This window comes from Nematostella vectensis, chromosome 8 (genome assembly GCF_932526225.1).
Source record: "Nematostella vectensis chromosome 8, jaNemVect1.1, whole genome shotgun sequence".
Classification (NCBI taxonomy): domain Eukaryota; kingdom Metazoa; phylum Cnidaria; class Anthozoa; order Actiniaria; family Edwardsiidae; genus Nematostella; species Nematostella vectensis.
In genome coordinates, this window is record NC_064041.1 from 5,730,415 (window position 1) to 5,753,528 (window position 23,114).

The 23,114-nt window shown below is 37.9% G+C and overlaps 1 protein-coding gene and 1 long non-coding RNA gene across 7 annotated transcripts; one reads left to right on the forward strand and one right to left on the reverse strand.

Moving 5' to 3' along the window:
* The first annotated feature begins 1,200 nt into the window (after window positions 1–1,200).
* LOC116619844 (resistance to inhibitors of cholinesterase protein 3) lies at window positions 1,201–20,747 on the forward strand. 5 transcript variants are annotated; one of them, XM_048730987.1, is made up of 5 exons: window positions 1,201–1,286; window positions 12,413–12,493; window positions 18,153–18,233; window positions 19,245–19,316; window positions 19,699–20,747. In XM_048730987.1, the coding sequence occupies exons 1-5, from the start codon at window positions 1,266–1,268 to the stop codon at window positions 19,795–19,797; spliced, it is 354 nt and encodes a 117-aa protein (XP_048586944.1). In that variant the 5' UTR covers window positions 1,201–1,265; the 3' UTR covers window positions 19,798–20,747. The 5 variants fall into 5 exon arrangements, with proteins under 5 accessions (XP_048586944.1, XP_032240976.2, XP_032240977.2 ...); XM_032385085.2 differs by lacking the exon at window positions 1,201–1,286 and adding an exon at window positions 5,175–5,303; XM_032385086.2 differs by lacking the exon at window positions 1,201–1,286 and adding an exon at window positions 5,624–5,694.
* On the reverse strand, window positions 7,670–16,665 carry LOC116619845. Of its 2 annotated transcripts, XR_007312442.1 has the most exons (4): window positions 16,060–16,665; window positions 13,392–13,939; window positions 7,839–13,176; window positions 7,670–7,736 (listed from the first exon to the last, which is right to left on the reverse strand). It is a non-coding gene; the product is annotated as an uncharacterized LOC116619845 (long non-coding RNA). The 2 variants fall into 2 exon arrangements; XR_004296892.2 differs by lacking the exons at window positions 7,670–7,736; window positions 7,839–13,176 and having other exon boundaries at window positions 13,241–13,939.
* Window positions 20,748–23,114: the final 2,367 nt, after the last annotated feature.

The window sequence follows — 23,114 nt, forward strand, 5'->3', positions numbered from 1 at the left end:
GCAGGCACTACGTATTCGTAGGGTATGTTCGGAAGACTCTTCTTTCGAAAAGAGGGTATTAGAGTTACAAGGTTATTTAGTTGATAGGGGTTATGACGGCAGGTTTGTGGGGAGGGAAGTTGACCGGGTTAGACGTATTCCTAGGGACGACACATTGAAAGACAGGCGTAAAGGTGAGAATAATCGTGTACCTTTTGTAGTCACTTTTCATCCAGCTTTACCTAATTTTCGATAATTTACCTGGTATTCTTCGTAGTTTACAGCCAGTTCTAGAATCTTCTAGTAGATGTAGGGGTGCTATTGGTAGGGTACCTATGGTGGCTTATAGGAAACCTAGGAGTTTAAAGGATATGTTGATGCACTCCTCTCTTAAAGAGGATAGTACTCAGGTTAGAGGTTGTGGTAAGTGTGGCGGTAAAAGGTGTAGGGTGTGTAACTTTCTTAAGACAGGGCGGGAGTTTCGCAGTACAGTTACTAATAAGAAATATGTCATTAATTTTGACTTGGACTGTAACTCAGATTTTGTTGTTTATCTAATTACTTGCTCTATGTGTAGCAAGCAATACGTAGGGTCTACTATCAATAGTTTTAGGAAGCGTTTTCATAATCATAAAAGTAGGTTAAATAAGCACCCTAGTTTACCGGTTAGTGAAAGAGTTAAGGATGACCTTATCTATCAACATTTTCATTGCGACAATCATTTAGGTCTTAATAATGTTATGGTACAATTTATAGATAAGTGTAACTCTGAGGCTCAGCTTAGGGAAAGGGAAGGCCAGTGGGCTTATCGGCTTAAGTCTATCTACCCGCGGGGTCTTAATAGTGATGACTTTTTTTGTAGTAGGAACCCACGTAGAGAAGTGTAAATTCTTTTTATCCATAGCGCGCGCTATTCTAGAAAATGCGCGTTTTTGTCAGTTGTAATGTTTTTGCGTCTCGCGCCACTATTCTGATGTAAATAAGCTTGTTACGATTCACCTTCTTCAGTCTGCCCTGAAGAAGTCTTATCAAAGACGAAAATTTGGCAGAGCCGATTTCCAGTTTTTGGTGTATTAGGAAATACAAGAGAATACAGGAAAATACAGTGTTAACCAGGGAAATACAGGAAAATAAAGAAGATATGAAAATTAATTATTTTACAATATACTATTATGATACACTTTAATATGGTTACATGAAGTAGTCACCCGTGCGCATGCCAAAACCACGTGCTTTGTGTAAGCCCACGGACAGTACAAACGGCAAAAACTACTGCTCGATAAAATATGGCTGAATCTAAAGCTACCGTAAGTATATGTATTTAGCAAATAGTCTTGAGTTTAATCAAAATTGTTTTGAGAGCATTTTTCCACAAAAGTGGCAAACACTAGTTGGAGACTTTTAACGCCCGACAAGATGCACTGAAGAGACTTTCACGTCAAACGCGTGTCAAAGCCGTTCGTGCGAAATAAGACATCCAATGCGTTTTAAAAAACACAATAGAGATGTTTTATTTAAATCTAAGGATTTTGTTGTTGGTATTCCCTTCGTTAATTCGATCATACGAATACACATGCTTCTAGTAGAAGATGTACAAGATGGCCGCCTAGAAAAAAGGATTCTCTTTAGACACCATATCATTGTTCCTTACAAACTTCCCCAAATGAAACTTAAAAGAAACTATCCAATACTCGCTGCACGGCTAACATAGAGCCATTTCTCAAATGTGCAGTGAAGAATAAAATTGCAGTGAAGAATAAGAATGCTGATCGTTGAAGCAAGGTTAAGGTATAGTGTTTGTGCAGTTGGTCGAATCAGCCGGAACCGACAGCTGGATTGGTTGAATCAAAGCTGTTCTTTGGATTTAAAATGCCTTAGTAGTGCCTTTTCTTTTTATCAATTTAAGGAGATTTCCTAGGCTTGTTTTCCTCTTCCATGCAAGCGAAACTTACAGTACAAAAGACTTTAAACCCTTCATTTGCAAGTTAAACCATAAGCATCGAATCTTCCTTTTTAGAGGCTTGTGTGGCTAGTTTTGGCTATAGAAAATAGAACTTTGTATCAAAGAGTAACTTTGTATTAAATATAGAATTCTTGAGAATAAGCGTATTTCCAAAGGGATTAGTTGAAGAACATTAGTACAGAAGCAAAGCTGTATTCGAGGGAAATAGGTGAACAAAAGAACATTACATAGCCCACCAAAAATGGATGAATTATCTCGTGGATCTCAACGTCCAGATCACTTTTATCCTCGTTTTCGGAGGATTTTAATGATAAGACATTGTTTTAAATATAAAATAAAAGAAACTCACGACCATGCCAAAACCACGTGGCTTCCACCAAGCTTTAAGCCACGAGTCATCCTTTGCATGCAGCTCAAGAACATGTTTTCGATCAAAACGCGCTTCCAAACGCAAATAAATGGGCGACAATCCTAAATCAACCGTTAATATTACAAGTTAATGGTGTTGTCTCGAGACTGTTTCCAAAATTGTTTAAGGGGATCGATATATTCGCTACAAAATACTAAACATAATAGGTTTGAAACAATCAAGATGGTGGCCGATGTTGAATATGAAAAAGTATGTTATGGAGGCCTGTCGACTTTAAATTTAAGATTTCATACCCATTGCATTTGAAAGAACGCAAAACAAGATGCTTTAAGTCGATTTGATGATGTTGTTGTCCGTTTTTTCGTCAAATGTACGAAAAGACACTATGATATCTTCCTCAGAAAAAAAAACTTTCCGAATAAAAGCATATTCAATACCCGCTGAAGAGGTATCATAACAAATTTCTCAAATGTGCAGTGGAGAATGAAAACAGTGGTTGTGCTTTGTCGTCATGCAGAATGAAGTTATGGTGTTTGTGCAGTTGGTCGGATCGAGCGGCGTACAACCGTAAGCTGCAGCTGGATCGGTTGAATCAGCAGTCATTCTTAAGATTTAAAATGCTTTAAGAAAAATTGTTTCTCCTTTTCAATATCGGGAGATTTCCTAGGCTCATTCCTCTCTCGCTCTATTGTTTTTGTATGGATGGTAAGCGGGGAAGACGGCACCCAAAGCAAACAACTAAAGTCGCGGTATCTAGCCTAATACAGAACACTTTTCTTCCCTAGAATATAAAAACGTCTTGTGGAAAATTCCGCACAATAGTTATTTTACTTCCATACGGAATCATACAGATAAAAGCTCTGATTTAACCGATCCGCCAGCTGTCTGTAATAATTACTATACCTTTCATTTTGCTTTACGACAAAGCACAACATTGTTTTATGTTCCTTCATTTGCGGAATGTGCCTTCAGCCAGTCTTGAATATGCTTTGATTGCGGAAGCATTTTTCTAAGGAAGACTTGTAAAAAAAAACATTACACAAGTTGTTACAATGTAAAAATCCAAATATTTTTCCTTCTCTCAATACAAGAACTTTCAGAACCTTCAGCTTTTTTTCTTACCTTCCAAACCAAATCTTGCAGTAGAAGTCATCAGTGGTAGAAACTGATTTTCATTGCACAACCGAAAGGTGATGCCAGGAACCCGTAGGAAAACCAATGAAATAGAATTTCTTATGTATTTTTATGCTAAAATTATAATTTGACGGCCTTGATTCCTCGTAGTCCCAACAGACATAAGCTACGCTAATGACATTTAACAGCATATTTTCATTTGGCCTTATCGACGTCTTCTTTTAGGAGGAACATTGGCAACGTTGAAGATGACGGTTTAAGCTTTTTTGGTAACACTGCAATCATTTCCACAAATTCTTCATCGATTTCCAAAAAAATCGAATATGTTCCCAACTTACTGGATGTAATCTTGATATTCCTTGAACGTTATGAATTTTTGATTGCGCACCATGGTAGATGACTGTGTTTATATGAGGCACAAACATCAAGTTGGCAAACATCATTTACCTTTTGATAAATCCATTGTTACAATGACAAAAAAAGTTTTCAATCCTCCTTCCATCAACGAACTTGTTCCTTTGCAACGAGCATATTTAACTTCTTGCTCTGAGTCACTAAAATCAAGATGCGGAACACTAACTCATCCTTGAAAAAATCTGCATGTCATGCTTTGGTTATCAGCAACAATTCGTATTTTGGATGAACTTTAAATGTTTATTGAATATTATAACATCTTTACTCTATTGCTCAACAGACAGAAGATCCTAAGTTTGGATTAAACTTAAATTCAAATCTATCTAATTGTATCTATGCTGGAATATAATTTTGATTTAAGTTGCCTTATTGGCGCATTTGTTTGCTCAGACATAATCTTCCAATTCTTCTGCTACAAAAACTCAAAGAATCTTGTGGAAAATAGGAAAACCTAATTTGACTCTGAGAAACAAAACCAAGAATAATCAGAATGTAGAGTATTTTATAATAGAATGACGTCTTTTTTCTGACAAAAAAGTGTTTTCTTTGCGGCTCTGAAGATGATAGTCAAATCTCCTTGTGATGCTCTGTTTAAGGGATGTTTGGAATGAGCCTAGTAAGCATAAACGCAACAGAGAAAAACTTAGATACTGTAATAGTATTAACAGCCAAATTCGTTGTTGCGCGACCTCGGCGAATCCAATATTCTTGTGTCGTTTGGGAAATAGCGCGAGTCAATCAAACTTTGGTCCGCGTATGATTTGGGCTATTCCTAAAAACATGGATTTCATCATCGTCTTTGTTATTCAATAACAAGTCTGGGCATCTTATAATGAGTACGAAGTGAAGGTCCGAGGTAAGTTATTTGTGTGTTGTCTTGCGTATCTTACTTCAACGCAAATCGCATCTTGCAAGTCATGTTCCTTTTCTAATAACTTTATAACTAAGGGCAACTAGGATATGTTTAACCAAAGGCTTGCCAAGCATTTCCAAGGGAAGCATTAAATGTTTCTTCTGTGACTTGAAAAAGGAAAACAAATACTTGTTTTGCTAAATGCTTAATCCATTCTCCATTCCCTTGGCATTGTGATGATAATTTTGATCAAACCTTGTTTTGATCCGCATTTGTGCAAAAAATCTTTATACTACACGATGTCTGTCATTCTTATTCCATATTTCACCCTTTATCACTCGAGCGGGGTAATTTTCAGTATATAGTTTATGCATATACAGTTGTCATAGTTTAAAAGTACCGGATTGCTATAGAAAATGCCATAGAAAATTGCGCAAGATATTCCCACCAAAAGTGGATGAATGCCCTCAGCGAATAAATTTAGGCACGTGGAGCGTCGGGTTCGGCCATTTGAGTTGTTCCACGCGGCAGAGCTACATTTATTGTTAGGCTGTATCAGTTCTGTCAACGATATGGAGCTGAACTACAACGTATGTAGAAGTCTAGGGTACATTTTGCGTCTCGCGCCACTATTCTGATGTAAATAAGCTTGTTACGATTCACCTTCTTCAGTCTGCCCTGAAGAAGTCTTATTAAAGACGAAAATTTGGCAGAGTCGATTTCCAGTTTTTGATGTATTAGGAAATACAAGAGAATACAGGAAAATACAGTGTTAACCAGGGAAATATAGGGAAATACAGGAAAATAAAGAAGATATGAAAATTAATTATAATACAATATACTATTATGATACACTTTAATATGGTTACATGAAGTAGTCACCCGTGCGCATGCCAAAACCACGTGCTTGGTGTGAGCCCACGGACAGTACAAACGGCAAAAACTACTGCTCGATAAAATATGGCCGAATCTGAAGCTACCGTAAGTATATGTATTTAGCAAATAGTCTTGAGTTTAATCAAAATTGTTTTGAGAGCATTTTTCCACAAAAGTGGCAAACACTAGATGGAGACTTTTAACGCCCGACAAGATGCACTGAAGAGACTTTCACTTCAAACGCGTGTCAAAGCCGTTCGTGCGAAATAAGACATCCACTGCGTTTTAAAAAACACATTAGAGATGTTTTAATTCAATCTAAGGATTTTGTTGTTGGTATTCCCTTTGTTAATTCGATCATACGAATACACATGCTTCTAGTAGAAGATGTACAAGATGGCCGCCTAGGAAAAAGGATTCTCTTTAGACACCATATCATTGTTCCTTACAAACTTCCCCAAATGAAACTTAAAAGAAACTATCCAATACTCGCTGCACGGCTAACATAGGGCCATTTCTCAAATGTGCAGTGAAGAATAAAATTGCAGTGAAGAATAAGAATGCTGATCGTTGAAGCAAGGTTAAGGTATAGTGTTTGTGCAGTTGGTCGAATCAGCCAGACCGACAGCTGGATTGGTTGAATCAAAGCTGTTCTTTGGATTTAAAATGCCTTAGTAGTGCCTTTTCTTTTTATCAATTTAAGGAGATTTCCTAGGCTTGTTTTCCTCTTCCATGCAAGCGAAACTTACAGTACAAAAGACTTTAACCCCTTTATTTGCAAGTTAAACCATAAGCATCGAATCTTCATTTTTAGAGGCTTGTATGGCTAGTTTTGGCTATAGGAAATAGAACTTTGTATCAAAGAGTAACTTTGTATTAAATATAGAATTCTTGAGAATAAGCGTATTTCCAAAGGGATTAGTTGAAGAACATTAGTACAGAAGCAAAGCTGTATTCGAGGGAAATAGGTGAACAAAAGAACATTACATAGCCCACCAAAAATGGATTAATTATCTCGTGGATCTCAACGTCCAGATCACTTTTACCCTCGTTTTCGGAGGATTTTAATGATAAGACATTGTTTTAAATATAAAATAAAAGAAACTCACGACCATGCCAAAACCACGTGGCTTCCACCAAGCTTTAAGCCACGAATCATCCTTTGCATGCAGCTCAAGAACATGTTTTCGATCAAAACGCGCTTCCAAACGCAAATAAATGGGCGACAATCCTAAATCAACCGTTAATATTACAAGTTAATGGTGTTGTCTCGAGACTGTTTCCAAAATTGTTTAAGGGGATCGATATATTCGCTACAAAATACTAAACATAATAGGTTTGAAACAATCAAGATGGTGGCCGATGTTGAATATGAAAAGGTATGTTATGGAGGCCTGTCGACTTTAAATTTAAGATTTCAGACCCATTGCATTTGAAAGAACGCAAAACAAGATGCTTTAAGTCGATTTGATGATGTTGTTGTCCGTTTTTTTGTCAAATGTACGAAAAGACACTATGATATCTTCCTCAGAAAAAAAAACTTTCCGAATAAAAGCATATTCAATACCCACTGAAGAGGTATCATAACAAATTTCTCAAATGTGCAGTGGAGAATGGAAACAGTGGTTGTGCTTTGTCGTCATGCAGAATGAAGTTATAGTGTTTGTGCAGTTGGTCCTGATCGAGCGGCGTACAACCGTAAGCTGCAGCTGGATCGGTTGAATCAGCAGTCATTCTTAAGATTTAAAATGCTTTAAGAAAAATTGTTTCTCCTTTTCAATATCGGGAGATTTCCTAGGCTCATTCCTTTCTCGCTCTATTGTTTTTGTTTGGATGGTAAGCGGGGAAGACGGCACCCAAAGCAAACAACTAAAGTCGCGGTATCTAGCCTAATACAGAACACTTTTCTTCCCTAGAATATAAAAACGTCTTGTGGAAAACTCCGCACAATAGTTATTTTACTTCCATACGGAATCATACAGTTAAAAGCTCTGATTTAACCGATCCAGCTGTCTGTAATAATTACTATACCTTTCATTTTGCTTTACGACAAAGCACAACATTGTTTTATGTTCCTTCATTTGCGGAATGTGCCTTCAGCCAGTCTTGAATATGCTTTGATTGCGGAAGCATTTTTCTAAGGAAGACTTGTAAAAAAAACATTACACAAGTTGTTACAATGTGAAAATCCAAATATTTTTGCTTCTCTCAATACAAGAACTTTCAGAACTTTCAGTTTTTTTTCTTACCTTCCAAACCAAATCTTGCAGTAGAAGTCATCAGTGGTAGAAACTGATTTTCATTGCACAACCGAAAGGTGATGCCAGGAACTCGTAGGAAAACCAATGAAATAGAATTTCTTATGTATTTTTATGCTAAAATTATAATTTGACGGCCTTGATTCCTCGTAGTCCCAACAGACATAAGCTACGCTAATGACATTTAACAGCATATTTTCATTTGGCCTTATCGACGTCTTCTTTTAGGAGGAACATTGGCAACGTTGAAGATGACGGTTTAAGCTTTTTTGGTAACACTGCAATCATTTCCACAAATTCTTCATCGATTTCCAAAAAAATCGAATATGTTCCCAACTTACTGGATGTAATCTTGATATTCCTTGAACGTTATGAATTTTTGATTGCGCACCATGGTAGATGACTGTGTTTATATGAGGCACAAACATCAAGTTGGCAAACATCATTTACCTTTTGATAAATCCATTGTTACAATGACAAAAAAAGTTTTTAATCCTCCTTCCATCAACGAACTTGTTCCTTTGCAACGAGCTGTTATGAAGGAATTGTTAATCTATACAAAAGTCGTTTCCGACACGTCATATATTAACTTTCACTTTCCATTCGACATTTCACTTATTTGCTTTACGTGGATCTCTTCATTGTTTGACTAAGCATGCGTAGTTACTGTTTAGCAAAACAGGTTTTATATTTGCCAGGCTAAAATAATAGTTTAACGATTACTTTTATCCTTAATCTTACCGCTGTTACATTACTTAATTTTGCATATTACTATAGTCAAACTATTCCTTTTATACTGCTCTTGCTATTTCTATCGAAGGAATTTATTCTAAGTCATTTATTATTTCATCGTTGATTTTCTTCCCAAAGTCAACACCCGATCTTCTTTTCTTACATCATCCTAAAAACCAGTTTGACCAGTTTATTAATGAGATTAGTATAAATTGAGCAGCATAGTAACTTGCTCTAGGATTGTACTGTAACTGTTGCGAGGACACTACACGGCAGTGCTCTAGGTTGGTTTAGTCAGGACTCTCTAAAGTTGGCTCCGTCGACTTTCCGGGAAAGAGATGTTCCTTCACTACCTTCCGAAAGTACTTGCCTTCGTACAGCCAACCTCCCGCCAGCCAGTGGTAGCTCTACCATTTGTAAACACTCAAGCGGTGCAATAAAGAACAACGAAGACGGTCAAGCCTTGCACAGCGTGTACGATCCCCGGCTACCCCTAATACCATTAAAGAACCACCCAAAACTTCGTAACACTGGCGGAGAACCCACTGGGTAAGCTGTTGGCCACAGAAAGTCTTCTTTTAAGGAGTTGACAAAACACAAATCAACCGGACACGTCATCAGTTCAACTAACAAGAAAAAAAAAAAGAAAAGAAACAAGAAGAACTTTGGGAAGCTATAAAAAAAGGAATAGCAAGAATGAAAAAAAAAACAGATAAGTGAAGAGAGACCTCGAAAAGAGCAAGAACAACAGCGAAAAACAACCCTCAAGCTTTACCATAAAGTAGCAAGAAGAACTCTGTGTATGGCAAATTGATCACAGATTAACTCGTAGGAATATAGATAAGTATAGTATCACTACTGATCACAGTGTCGATCGTTTTTTTTATGGATTACAGTTTTGTCTTATATCAGTTTCCTTTCCTTTTCCATATCGTTTTGAATTAAATATCTTTATTTCTCCAGCTTAGCAAATATTATAGCTTATTTAGCTTGTTGTTCGCCATTTGAACAAAAAAAGGAGTTTGAAGTATAATTCTATCTTTACAAGTTGTTTCAGAAGTATTTTAAATGCATTCAAGATAATTTTCAAAGAGCCAAAGAGCCAAGTTTACATATATGTATATTTTTCAAGAAGCAGATACGAATATCTATGATGACAAGCAAGTTATTGATGGAAGAAGAAAATTACGAATTTATATATGCTCATTGTGGCAAAACGTTAAGTCGAATTACGATTATATTTTCTAAAGATTGGATGACTCATATTTTTATTTAATTTCAACTCGAGGACGAGTTTTCTCAAAGGAAGGACGAGTGTTATGAAGGAATTGTTAATCTATGCAAAAGTCGTTTCCGACACGTCAGATATTTACTTTCACTTTCCATTCGACATTTCACTTATTTGCTTTACGTGGATCTCTTCATTGTTTGACTAAGCATGCGTAGTTACTGTTTAGCAAAACAGGTTTTATATTTGCCAGGCTAAAATAATAGTTTAACGATTACTTTTATCCTTAATCTTACCGCTGTTACATTACTTAATTTTGCATATTACTATAGTCAAACTATTCCTTTTATACTGCTCTTGCTATTTCTATCGAAGGAATTTATTCTAAGTCATTTATTATTTCATCGTTGATTTTCTTCCCAAAGTCAACACCCGATCTTCTTTTCTTACATCATCCTAAAAACCAGTTTGACCAGTTTATTAATGAGATTAGTATAAATTGAGCAGCATAGTAACTAGCTCTAGGATTGTGCTGTAACTGTTGCGAGGACACTACACGGCAGTGCTCTAGGTTGGTTTAGTCAGGACTCTCTAAAGTTGGCTCCGTCGACTTTCCGGGAAAGAGATGTTCCTTCACTACCTTCCGAAAGTACCTGCCTTCGTACAGCCAACCTCCCGCTAGCCAGTGGTAGCTCTACCATTTGTAAACACTCAAGCGGTGCAATAAAGAACAAAGAAGACGGTCAATCCTTGCTCAGCGTGTACGATCCCCGGCTACCCCCGATTCAATAAAAGAACCACCCAAAACCTCGTAACAGAGCATATTTAACTTCTTGCTCTGAGTCACTAAAATCAAGATGCGGAACACTAACTCATCCTTGAAAAAATCTGCATGTCATGCTTTGGTTTCAGCAACAATTCATATTTTGGATGAACTTTAAATGTTTATTGAATATTATAACATCTTTACTCTATTGCTCGACAGACAGAAGATCCTAAGTTTGGATTAAACTTAAATTCAAATCTATCTAATAGTATCTATGCTGGAATATAATTTTGATTTAAGTTGCCTTATTGGCGCATTTGTTTGCTCAGACATAATCTTCCAATTCTTCTGCTACAAAAACTCAAAGAATCTTGTGGAAAATAGGAAAACCTAATTTGACTCTGAGAAACAAAACCAAGAATAATCAGAATGTAGAGTATTTTATAATAGAATGACGTCTTTTTTCTGACAAAAAAGTGTTTTTTTTCTTTGCGGCTCTGAAGATGATAGTCAAATCTCCTTGTGATGCTCTGTTTAAGGGATATTTGGAATGAGCCTAGTAAGCATAAACGCAACAGAGAAAAACTTAGATACTGTAATAGTATTAACAGCCAAATTCGTTGTTTCGCGACCTCGGCGAATCCAATATTCTTGTGTCGTTTGGGAAATAGCGCGAGTCAATCAAACTTTGGTCCGCGTATGATTTGGGCTATTCCTAAAAACATGGATTTCATCATCGTCTTTGTTATTCAATAACAAGTCTGGGCATCTTTTAATGAGTACGAATGAAGGTCCGAAGTAAGTTATTTGTGTGTTGTCTTGCGTATCTTACTTCAACGCAAATCGCATCTTGCAAGTCATGTTCCTTTTCTAATAACTTAATAACTAAGAGCAACTAGGATATGTTTAACCAAAGGCTTGCCAAGCATTTCCAAGGGAAGCATTAAATGTTTCTTCTGTGACTTGAAAAAGGAAAACAAATACTTGTTTTGCTAAATGCTTAATCCATTCTCCATTCCCTTGGCATTGTGATGATAATTTTGATCAAACCTTGTTTTATTCCGCATTTGTGCAAAAAATCTTTATACTACACGATGTCTGTCATTCTTATTCCATATTTCACCCTTTATCACTCGAGCGGGGTAATTTTCAGTATATAGTTTATGCATATACAGTTGTCATAGTTTAAAAGTACCGGATTGCTATAGAAAATGCCATAGAAAATGGCGCGAGATATTCCCGCCAAAAGTGGATGAATGCCCTCAGCGAATAAATTTAGGCACGTGGAGCGTCGGGTTCGGCCATTTGAGTTGTTCCACGCGGCAGAGCTACATTTATTGTTAGGCTGTATCAGTTCTGTCAACGATATGGAGCTAAACTACAACGTATTTAGAAGTCTAGGGTACAAATTACGTTTAGAGGTTAGGGAAAAGGGGCAGGGGACAAAAGCGGTGTGAAATCAATGCTAAGGAAGAGAAAAATGAAAGAAGAGAAACCATCGTCCATCGTCCCCAGTTCTTCTGCGATCAACAAGCATAAGTTTACCTCTAAAGGTTTAAATTATTTTTACGCTACAGTCACGGATCTTTAAGACATATTGATCAACCTACTGCTAGGAAAGAATCGATGAGTAAAACAAATTTGGAAATGATGCTTTTTACAGGAATAGTCGAATAATAGTGAGGACTGTTGAACATGTTTATTTTTTATGTAAAGCGTTCTTGACTGAAGCAATACTTGGCAGACGCTATTGTTTTCAGTCTTCCTGTTTGGGAAATGAACTTGGGTATTTTTAGGGGCTCCTAGCTGTCCTTTCAGATATAACCATTGTTTTTACAGACTCGTGAGGGTCCACCACCAAAAAAGCAAGAAGCTGTTGAAGAGCAATTGGAAGCGGACGAGAAGCTCGAGATAGATGAGGTAAAGTTTTGCGTAGCTTGTGCATGCGAATACAAAAATTTTTGATGTCGGTCCAAAAAGGTGCTCTTTTAAGCCTTTTGCCCTATATCGATGCTAAAGTAACTAGGACATGTGTGCAAAAACTTACTGGAATGACAGTACTGCTCTTGAACATATGTACACTATTCGCGACACTATGTTCGCGAAATTCAAGCCATTTGAGGAAAGAAATATTACGATCGGTTAATTCCTCGAAGTTTTAAAGAATGTGTGAAAATGCTAGCAATACACCAAAAACTGGAATCCATCATTATACCGGAGCCCCATACCTAAGAAAAAGTGGTATATAAACAAATATGGTTAGAAATGTTGGTAACCCATCGACTCGAGTATTCGTGACGCGATGTCCGTCCGTCCGTCCGTCCCTTAAAATCATCGTATGACAACCAAACTTGGCAGGTGTCATGTATGTGTCGAGGGTGGCGCAAATGTGTTGTAAGCCTTTTTTAAAGAGGGTACGTTGCACTAGACATCGAAATGATAATGCTTGCGTGACATGCACGTGTTTTACAAGTGAAAGCAGGCGAGTTGCAAGGATTTACTTAGAGGGAGGGGGTTCGATTGCGCGCGCACGCTTTTCTTGCCGGCGACGCGTCCTGTTCAGGACGGCATTTCCACAGGTAGCCAAAGCTCTTTATTCGTCCCTATCGATTTAACGGTAAACATAGGGCGAAAATCAAAATTAGTGAAAAATAAAAAAACAACTTGTTGAAAAGACATGTGTAGTCTAGTGTTGTATTTATGTTTACTTTTTGAGTGTTCTTTGGTCGTATTAAAGTGCCTTTTTCAAGATTCAAGATTTGCGATTTGAAATTTTAAACGAAGGAAGTGAAAGGTAGGAAAGTAATTTTGGACATACCTCACGTTCATCAAAAGCACACTTCCTCCCGCTTAATCGCGCTCAAATCAAGGCGACATCCTCACAGATAGTTGGAGTCCAACCAGTCCAAACCTCAGCGCCCCACGATTCTCCATTGAAGAGGAATACGGCAGCATATTCGTCTTTTTGTCGTCGAAATATGCTTGACCACAATTAATTTGGCAACCGTCAAAATTGCCCTGTCCCCGCGAGCGCAAAATCATGCCCATGCATCTGTGGCTGCAAAGATTTGGGAAGAGCCAAAGAGGTCCCTGCCGTGGGAGGGAGCGTCGAAATTAGTGCGCAAATTCTGCACACGATTCCCCTACCGAAAGTAAAAGTAGCAAGCTAAGCATATTTCACTAGCGTTTGAGTGTGGCAGTGAAAATGGTCTTCAAAAATTATTTGTGACAAATGTTCTCGAGAAATGTGCTTCCGAAGCCTGCTTGGCATGTTAAAATAGCTCCCTGAATTCATTCCTATGCTCACTTCTTCTTTATTTCTCTTCTGTTTTCTTAGCGGCATGGAATCTTCCTTCGTAACGAAACCTGTGAAAAAAGTGCACTTTTTAAAAATAATAAATAAAATTAAAAATGAACACTCTTAGAAGTCATCAAGATATCTAAATATATTTACTATTGGCAGATCTCAATTTCAAATCTCGTAAAATCAAGTTTTCTTAGTACTATAAGGGTAACGGGAGGACATAATTCGTTAACAAGTAAAAGAGATTCGTGCGCATGCCAAAACCACGTGCTTGGTGTGAGCCCACGGACAGTACAAAGGCAAGGATCGAGAACTACTACTCGATAAAAAATGGCTGCATCTAAAGCTACCGTAAGTATATATATTTAGCAAATAGTCTTGAGTTTAATCAAAATTGTTTTGAGAGCATTTTTCCACAAAATGTGCAGTGAAGAATAAAATTGCAGTGAAGAATAAGAATGCTGATCGTTGAAGCAAATTAAGGTATAGTGTTTGTCGAATCAGCCGGAACCGACATCTGGATTGGTTGAATAAAAGCTATTCTTTGGATTTAAAATGCCTTAGTATTGCCTTTTCTTTTTATCAATTTAAGAAGATTTCATAGGCTTGTTTCCTCTTCCATGCAAGCGAAACTTACAGTACAAAAGACTTTAAATCCTTTATTTGCAAGTTAAACCATAAGCATCGAATCTTCCTTTTTAGAGGCTTGTGTGGCTAGTTTTGACTATAGGAAATAGAACTTTGTATCAAAGAGTAACTTTGTATTAAATATAGAATTCTTGAGAACAAGCGTATTTCCAAAGGGATTATTAGCAGCACATTAGTGCAGAAGCAAAGCTCTATTCGAGGCAAATAGGTGAAAAAAAAGAACATTACAAGCCCACCAAAAATGGATGAATTATCTCGTGGATCTCAACGTCCAGATCACTTTTACCCTCGTTTTTGGAGGATATTAATGATAAGACATTGTTTTAAATATAAAATAAAAGAAACTCACGACCATGCCAAAACCACGTGGCCTCCACCAAGCTTGAAGTCACGAGCCATCCTTTGCATGCAGCTCAAGAACATGTTTTCGATCAAAACGCGCTTCAAAACGCAAATAAATGGGCGACAATCCTAAATCAACCGTTAATATTACAAGTTAATGGTGTTGTCTCGAGACTGTTTCCAAAATTGTTTAAGGGGATCGATATATTCGCTACAAAATACTAAACAAAATAGGTTTGAAACAATCAAGATGGCGGCCGATGTTGAATATGAAAAGGTATGTTATGGAGGCCTGTCGACCTTAAATTTAAGATTTCAAATCCATTGCATTTGAAAGAACGCAAAACGAGATGCTTTAAGTCGATTTGATGATGTTTTTATTAGTTTTTTCGTCAAAATTCGATCAAGCTGTCGTATTGAAGATGGCCGTCTGAGTGGGATTTTCAAAATGTACGAAAAGACACTATGATATCTTCCTCAGAAAAAAAGACTTTCCGAATAAAAGCATATTCAATACTCGCTGAAGAGGTATCATAACAAATTTCTCAAATGTGCAGTGGAGAATGAAAACAGTGGTTGTGCTTTGTCGTCATGCAGAATGAAGTTATAGTGTTTGTGCACTTGGTCGGATCGAGCGGCATACAACCGTAAACTGCAGCTGGATCGGTTGAATCAGCAGTCATTCTTAAGATTTAAAATGCTTTAAGAAAAATTGTTTCTCCTTATCAATATCGGGAGATTTCCTAGGCTCATTCCCGTCTGGCTCTATTGTTTTTGTTTGGAGGGTAAGCGGGGAAGACGGCACCCAAAGCAAACAACTAAAGTCGCGGTATCTAGCCGAATACAGAACACTTTTCTTCCCTAGAATATAAAAACGTCTTGTGGAAAATTCCGCACAATAGTTATTTTACTTCCATACGGAATCATACAGTTAAAAGCTCTGATTTAACCGTTCCAGCTGTCTGTAATAATTACTATGCCTTTCATTTTGCTTTATGACAAAGCACAACATTGTTTTATGTTCCTTCATTTGAGGAATGTGCCTTCAGCCAGTCTAGAATATGCTTTGATTGCGGAAGCATTTTTCTAAGGAAGACTGGTAAAAAAAACTTTGTTTTTACAATGTGAAAATCCAAATATTTTTCCTTCTCTCAATATAAGAACTTTCAGAACTTTTAGTTTTTTTACTTACCTTCCATACCAAATCTTGCAGTAGAAGTCATCAGTGGTAGAAACTGATTTTCATTGCACAACCGAAAGGTGATGCCATGAACCCGTGCGAAAACCAATGAAATAGAATTTCTTATGTATTTTTATGCTAAAGTTATAATTTGACAGCCTTGATTCCTCGTAGTCCCAACAGACATAAGCTACGCTAATGACATTTAACAGCATATTTTCAATTGGCCTTATCGACGTCTTCTTTTAGGAGGAACATTGGCAACGTTGAAGATGACGGTTTAAGCTTTTTTTGGTAACACTGCAATCATTTCCACAAATTCTTCATCGATTTCCAGAAAAATCGAATATGTTCCCAACTTACTGGATGTAACCTTGATATTCCTTGAACGTTATGAATTTTTGATTGCGCACCATGGTAGATGACTGTGTTTATATGAGGCACAAACATCAAGTTGGCAAACATCTTATACCTTTTGATAAATCCATTGTTACAATGACAAAAAAAGTTTTCAATCCTCCTTCCATCAACGAACTTGTTCCTATTTGCAACGAGCATATTTGACTCCTTGCTCTGAGTCACTAAAATCAAGATGCGGAACACTAACTCATCCTCGAAAAATTTGCATGTCATGCTTTGGTTATCAGCAACAATTCATATTTTGTATTAACTTTGAATGTTTATTGAGTTTTATAACATCTTTACTCTATTGCTCGACAGACAGAAGATCCTAAGTTTGGATTAAACTTAAATTCAAATCTATCTAATCGTATCTATGCTGGGGTATGATTTTGATTTAAGTTGCCTTATTGGCGCATTTGTTTGCTCAAACATAATCTTCCAATTCTTCTGCTACAAAAACTAAAAAAATCTTGTGGAAAATAGGAAAACCTAATTTGACTCTGAGAAACAAAACCAAGAATAATCAGAATGTAGAGTATTTTATAATAGAATGACGTCTTTTTTCTGACAAAAAAGTGTTTTCTTTGCGGCTCTGAAGATGATAGTCAAATCTCCTTGTGATGCTCTGTTTAAGGAATGTTTGGAATGAGCCTAGTAAGCATAAACGCAACAGAGAAAAACCTAGATACTGTAATAGTATTAACAGCCAAATTCGTTGTTGCGCGACCTCGGCGAATCCAATATTCTTGTGTCGTTTGGGAAATAGCGCGAGTCAATCAAACTTTGGTCCGCGTATGATTTGTGCTATTCCTAAAAACATGGATTTCATCATCGTCTTTGTTATTCAATAACAAGTCTGGGCATCTTATAATGAGTACGAAGTGAAGGTCCCTTGGCATTGTGATGATAATTTTGATCAAACCTTGTTTTGATCCGCATTTGTGCGAAAAATCTTATACTACACGATGTCTGTCATTCTTATTCCATATTTCACCCTTTATCACTCGAGCGGGGTAATTTTCAGTATATAGTTTATGCATAAACAGTTGTCATAGTTTAAAAGTAACGAATTGCCATAGAAAATGCCATAGAAAATTGCGCGAGATATTCCCGCCAAAAGTGGATAAAAGCCCTCAGCGAATAAATTTAGGCACGTGGAGCGTCGGGTTCGGCCATTTGAGTTGTTCCACGCGGTAGAGCTACATTTATTGTTAGGCTGTATCAGTTCTGTCAACGATATGGACCTGAACTACAACGTATGTAGAAGTCTAGGGTACAAATTACGTTTAGAGGTTAGGGAAAAGGGGCAGGGGACAAAAGCGGTGTGAAATCAATGCTAAGGAAGAGAAAAATGAAAGAAGAGAAACCATCGTCCCCAGTTCTTCTGCGATCAGCAAGCATAAGTTTACCTCTAAAGGCTTAAATTATTTTTACGCTACAGTCACGGATCTTTAAGACATATTGATCAACCTACTGCTAGGAAAGAATCGATGAGTAAAACAAATTTGGGAATGATGCTTTTTACAGGAATAGTCGAATAATAGCGAGGACTGTTGAACATGTTTATTTTTTATGTAAAGCGTTCTTGACTGAAGCAATACTTGGCAGACGCTATTGTTTTCAGTCTTCCTGTTTGGGAAATGAACTTGGGTATTTTTAGGGGCTCCTAGCTGTCCTTTCAGATATAACCATTGTTTTTACAGACTCGTGAGGGTCCACCACCAAAAAAGCAAGAAGCTGTTGAAGAGCAATTGGAAGCGGACGAGAAGCTCGAGATAGATGAGGTAAAGTTTTGCGTAGCTTGTGCATGCGAATACAGAAATTTTAGATGTCGGTCCAAAAAGGTGCTCTTTTAAGCCTTTTGCCCTAAACCGATGCTAAAGTAACTAGGACATGTGTGCAAAAACTTACTGGAATGACAGTACTGCTCTTGAACATATGTACACTATTCGCGACACTTTTGAGGAAAGGAATATTACGATCACTTCATCAAAGTTTTAAAGACCGCGGTGAAGTTAGCAACTAACTCAGCAGATAATTCAAGTAGTGAAGTTATACAGCGAATTCAGCAACCAATTCGAACAAAAGTTATAATAACGTCCTGATTTAATCAAATCTCGTCTGCAAACACTTAAAGCTTAAGTATTATGATTGTCTAGTGAACTACCGACCATTGTACAATTTCGTGGCTTCTCAGATTTTATGCAAATTACCTAAAAGCTGGTTATCCATATAAAACTGCTAAATTGGTTAGAGTTTCGTTGTTTCTTGGGCTTCTTGTGAACAGAAGCAAGTGAATGAGATGATAAAGAGCGCGTGAAGTGCGTGTTAATGAGTGCGTACCTGGAGTGCGTGGTGATGCGTGCGTAACTGGAGTGCGTGGTGATGCGTGCGTACCTGGAGTGCGTGATGATCAGTGCGTACCTGGAGTGCGTGTTAATGAGTGCGTACCTGGAGTGCGTGTTAATGAGTGCGTACCTGGAGTGCGTGGTGATGCGTGCGTAACTGGAGTGCGTGGTGATGCGTGCGTACCTGGAGTGCGTGTTAATAAGTGCGTACCTGAAGTGCGTGGTGATCAGTGCGTACCCGGAGTACCTGGTAATAAGTGCGTACCTGGAGTGCGTGGTGCTGAGTGCCTACCTGGAATGCGTGGTAATAATGGGTGCCCGGAGTGCGTGGTGACGAGTGCGTACCTGGAATGCGTGGTAATCACCACGTACCGATCAGTACTAGCCGCTAAAAGCTCATATATACCCTGGTTAATAGAGTAATCGACACACGCTTTTATCTGGCAGGTATTTGCGGCAGAGGAAGAAGAAAAAGAGAAAGTTACAGATAAAAAAAAAAACCCTGTTGAACAGGAGGATGTAAGTGGAAGTTTTATATGTCGGGTATCATGTGTTCTACATATAGACATGTCTCCAAATGGCTGCGTAAGCGGCATCACTCTCTTCTTTCCCTGTCTCACCTTACTTTGTTTAAAGTTGGCGTGATTTTAAGACGTGGACAAGCTTTTACGTCTTTGATTCATTATCTGTCTCTGTTTCTCGGATAGTAAAAGTCAGCCTTGCATAGGCGCGCTTAAAGTTTTCAGCTTTTGCACGTCATATTGATTGACGATAAGTAGATGCACCATTAGCCTAGCTAAACGCAATTATTTCATTTAAAGATTAAAGATGCTTATCTTTTATCCACACTAAGTGCGCTGGCATGCTATCTCCATTTATTTTACAATATCTTTGTTTTTAGATAGACCCACAGTACGGTCTCACAGACCGAGGGCACCCTGTGGTCCAAGAGACTGGCAATAGGGACGAAGAAAGTGATGATGTAGAAGAGCGGGTTTAAAAAGACTGATCCCCTGGATGCGTGTAATCTGTGTTAGATGACGGGAATGGCTGGAGAGGGGGGGCGGGGCAGTCAGAAAGTTAAACTTTCCCTCCCTCTTTTATTCTTTATACAATAAGATAAAAAGATAACAATAAATATTAATTAATTAATAATAATAATAATAATAATATAATAATAATTAAAAAACGTTGCAGCGTACTTTTCTTGATTCATTTGCTATAAATTTTAAGTCGAGCTTATCTGTGACATCCTGATAATAATGTAGTTCACTCTTTTTTTATAAGAACCTTTTCAATAAGAACATGCATGCTGAGATTTCAACAAATTTTAAGAACATGCTAGGAACCTGCTGAGGCTCATATAGCAGAAAAAAATATTACTTAATTAGTCTATGTGTTCTAAAATGCAGTGTCAAATTGTGTTAATCGATAACAACCTAAAATATTATTGCTATTAATCATTTGTGCAATTCTCTACCTAATAATTCATTGGGAACTATATTTTATAAGCACTAAAACTTAAGAACATCTTTAAGAGCACTTTCAGCCTTAAAATGCTAAAAAAATAAGAACGGCCCAGCCTCAATTGAAAAGTAGACGATCTTATAAAAAAAGAGTGTATCATCAAACGAGTCAGTCTCGATTGAGCCATGAGTCATTGCAGGTGCAGGGCCGTAGGCAGGGCCCAATATTTTCAAAAATTAGAACCAGTAGGGGTGTGGCCAGGTCCCCATGTTTTTAAATGTTTATTGCCACCCCCACCACCCCACCACCACCACCACATCCATACAGCACTGCATTCCCCCAGAACAAACGTAAATCTCAAAATACCGGCCCAAATGGCTTGAAACTTCACACAGATCATATTTAAGATTCCACTGTCAGGTCAGAATATTATTGAGAGTCTTAACGTTTTTATTTCGTATTAAAGTAAACGCCTTATTCCAATCCCGGATATGTTTACTGTAAACCAAGACACACAACGTGACGTAATCCACTATAATTTATTCATACACACAGTGAGCTTAAAGCTCTTTTTTCTTTTCCCGCTAACTTTGGTTCATTGACTTCAAAATCACCCCGTTATATGCCAAATAGGTTCAAGCTATCTTATATAATCAGTCCTCGAGCCTTCGATTATTTGAACGGTGAACGTTTCATGACCCACCTTTTTGGACTCTGAAAACTTATTTTTTTTTTCATTTTTTTGGCTATGATGTGTCTAATTTTATTTTATTTTTTACTTTTCTAGTTTTTTCCTCTGAAGGTTGGTTCGTTTGAAAGCGGACCAGCCGTACTGTCGGATAAGGCCCTATATTATAATTTGATTTGGGATAGGTGGGGGAGGAGGGTGGATAAAAAATATAAAATAGCGGGACCCAAGATTTAAGAAAAAATACATCGCATTGAGAAAAGCAAGAAAAAAAAGGGCAAACATCCTGCACAAACGCACCCGGACGAAGAAATATAATTTATTTTATTTATCATTATTATTTTTTTTTTTGGGGGGGGGGACGTTACATAAATATTAAAAAAATAATGGTGGGGTATAGCTACGCGCCCCTTACTGTTCATACAAATACACATCAGTCAATCTTGTTTTAAAATTGTCGTTTTTCTAGCTCGCTCAGTCATTTCCTTATAAGGCCTTACCAATACCATATATGGGAGTCCGCTTCAATCAGTTTTTCGCTATTTATCGCTTTAGAATTTTGTAAGTCGAGAATTTCAACGTGAACTTGCATGAATTCGTGTTTACTACGATTTTGCTGTCAGCCATCTTGGAAATGGAGCTAAGTCCCTAACGTCGCCCCAGGCTTTTTACCCCATTAGAAAAAAAAAACAGCTGTTGATTGATGTGGACTTTAAAATCACACTAGCATACGCACATTGGCACCAGTCGGACCAAGACGGGACGCTAGCACAGTCTATTACCCGTGCAGTTCGGCAACCATGGACAGCTGTTTCGTCCTTATTAGGACTCGTCAGCATGGCATAGCCGGTTTGCCTCAGTTAAACTTCATCGGCAAAAAACTGCAGGGCGACTTCGACTCGAACGAAGTGCTTTAAACCACAGCTTAGATCCATGTCGGATCTAGAGCTGCGACCGGGCTAGCGTGATGCCAATTGTGCGGATCACGCATGCGACCTTTGCTAGTCTAAAACTCCGTCGGATAGCCAAACTATCCTTGCGAGTATGTATACATAAATGTGATATGATTTCTGAAAATATTGGTGGGGGGACTTGCCTACATGACCAACTTCCTGCTTTGGTTTGATCTGCTGACAGCGCTTATCTCCTCACTGTGCACTAGAGTACTACTGACTTGCTCTGTAAAAAGTTCTTTGTCTACCGCCATTTTGTCATCCTAGCAAAATACCAAATTCAAGAAAGTTGCTGCGAAGTCACTTAATAACCTGCCACCTGCCAACCTCGTCTCATTTGTAATAAGTTCGTCTTGATGGTCGTCTAGATTTATTAAACTAAACTGTGAAAAGAACAATGTGTAGTTCCAGAAAATATCCATACCCCCCCCCCCCCCTATTGAGGGGGGTGGTGTGACCCCCCACCCCTCTAGAATTTCCAACCCCCTGGAAAAAAATAAATACAGTAACTGTTAAGAAAAAAAGGGCATTTCCCCCCCCCCCCTCCCTCCCCTCTGGAAATTTCTGGGCGTTTAAACCCCCCCCCCCCCGGAATTTCAAACCCCCTCAATGGGGGGGGGGGGGGGGTATGGATATTTCTGGAACTACACAATACGTTACAGTTTTTTGGTAAAATAACTAGTCGGTATCACATGCAATCGTTAGTTTGGCGATTATATATACCTCTAGGCTAAATTCGTTTACACACGAGATATGAAAGCCCTCTTGAACTCTGAAATATATGCTTAGTACTTTAATTAAGTTTGTATCCTATTAATTTCCTAAAGGCGCCCAGAAAACACATGTAAAATTTAATCAGACAGACCAATGTCTTTCTACCGACTCCCATTGACTAAAATAAAGTGAGTTGTTTTCCTGGATTGTTTTTTGTAAACATTCTGATCCTCTTTCTCACTCATCACAACATGAAGTGATAATGAGTGTCGCGTTGCATATCTCGCCCGCTGATACCACAACGAACATGGCGCGCAAACGAAACTTTAACGACATTTTAAAACGAAAGCTTGTGCAGTAAGCTAAATGAAGTTTTGAACTCCGCCAAAGCTTGCAAAGTCTTTGACAGTTGATGACCTACTCTTAGCTTAAGTTGAACGCTTCGAAGAGGCTGTAGTAGTGCAAATATTTATTCGTCTATTTCCAAGTACACGT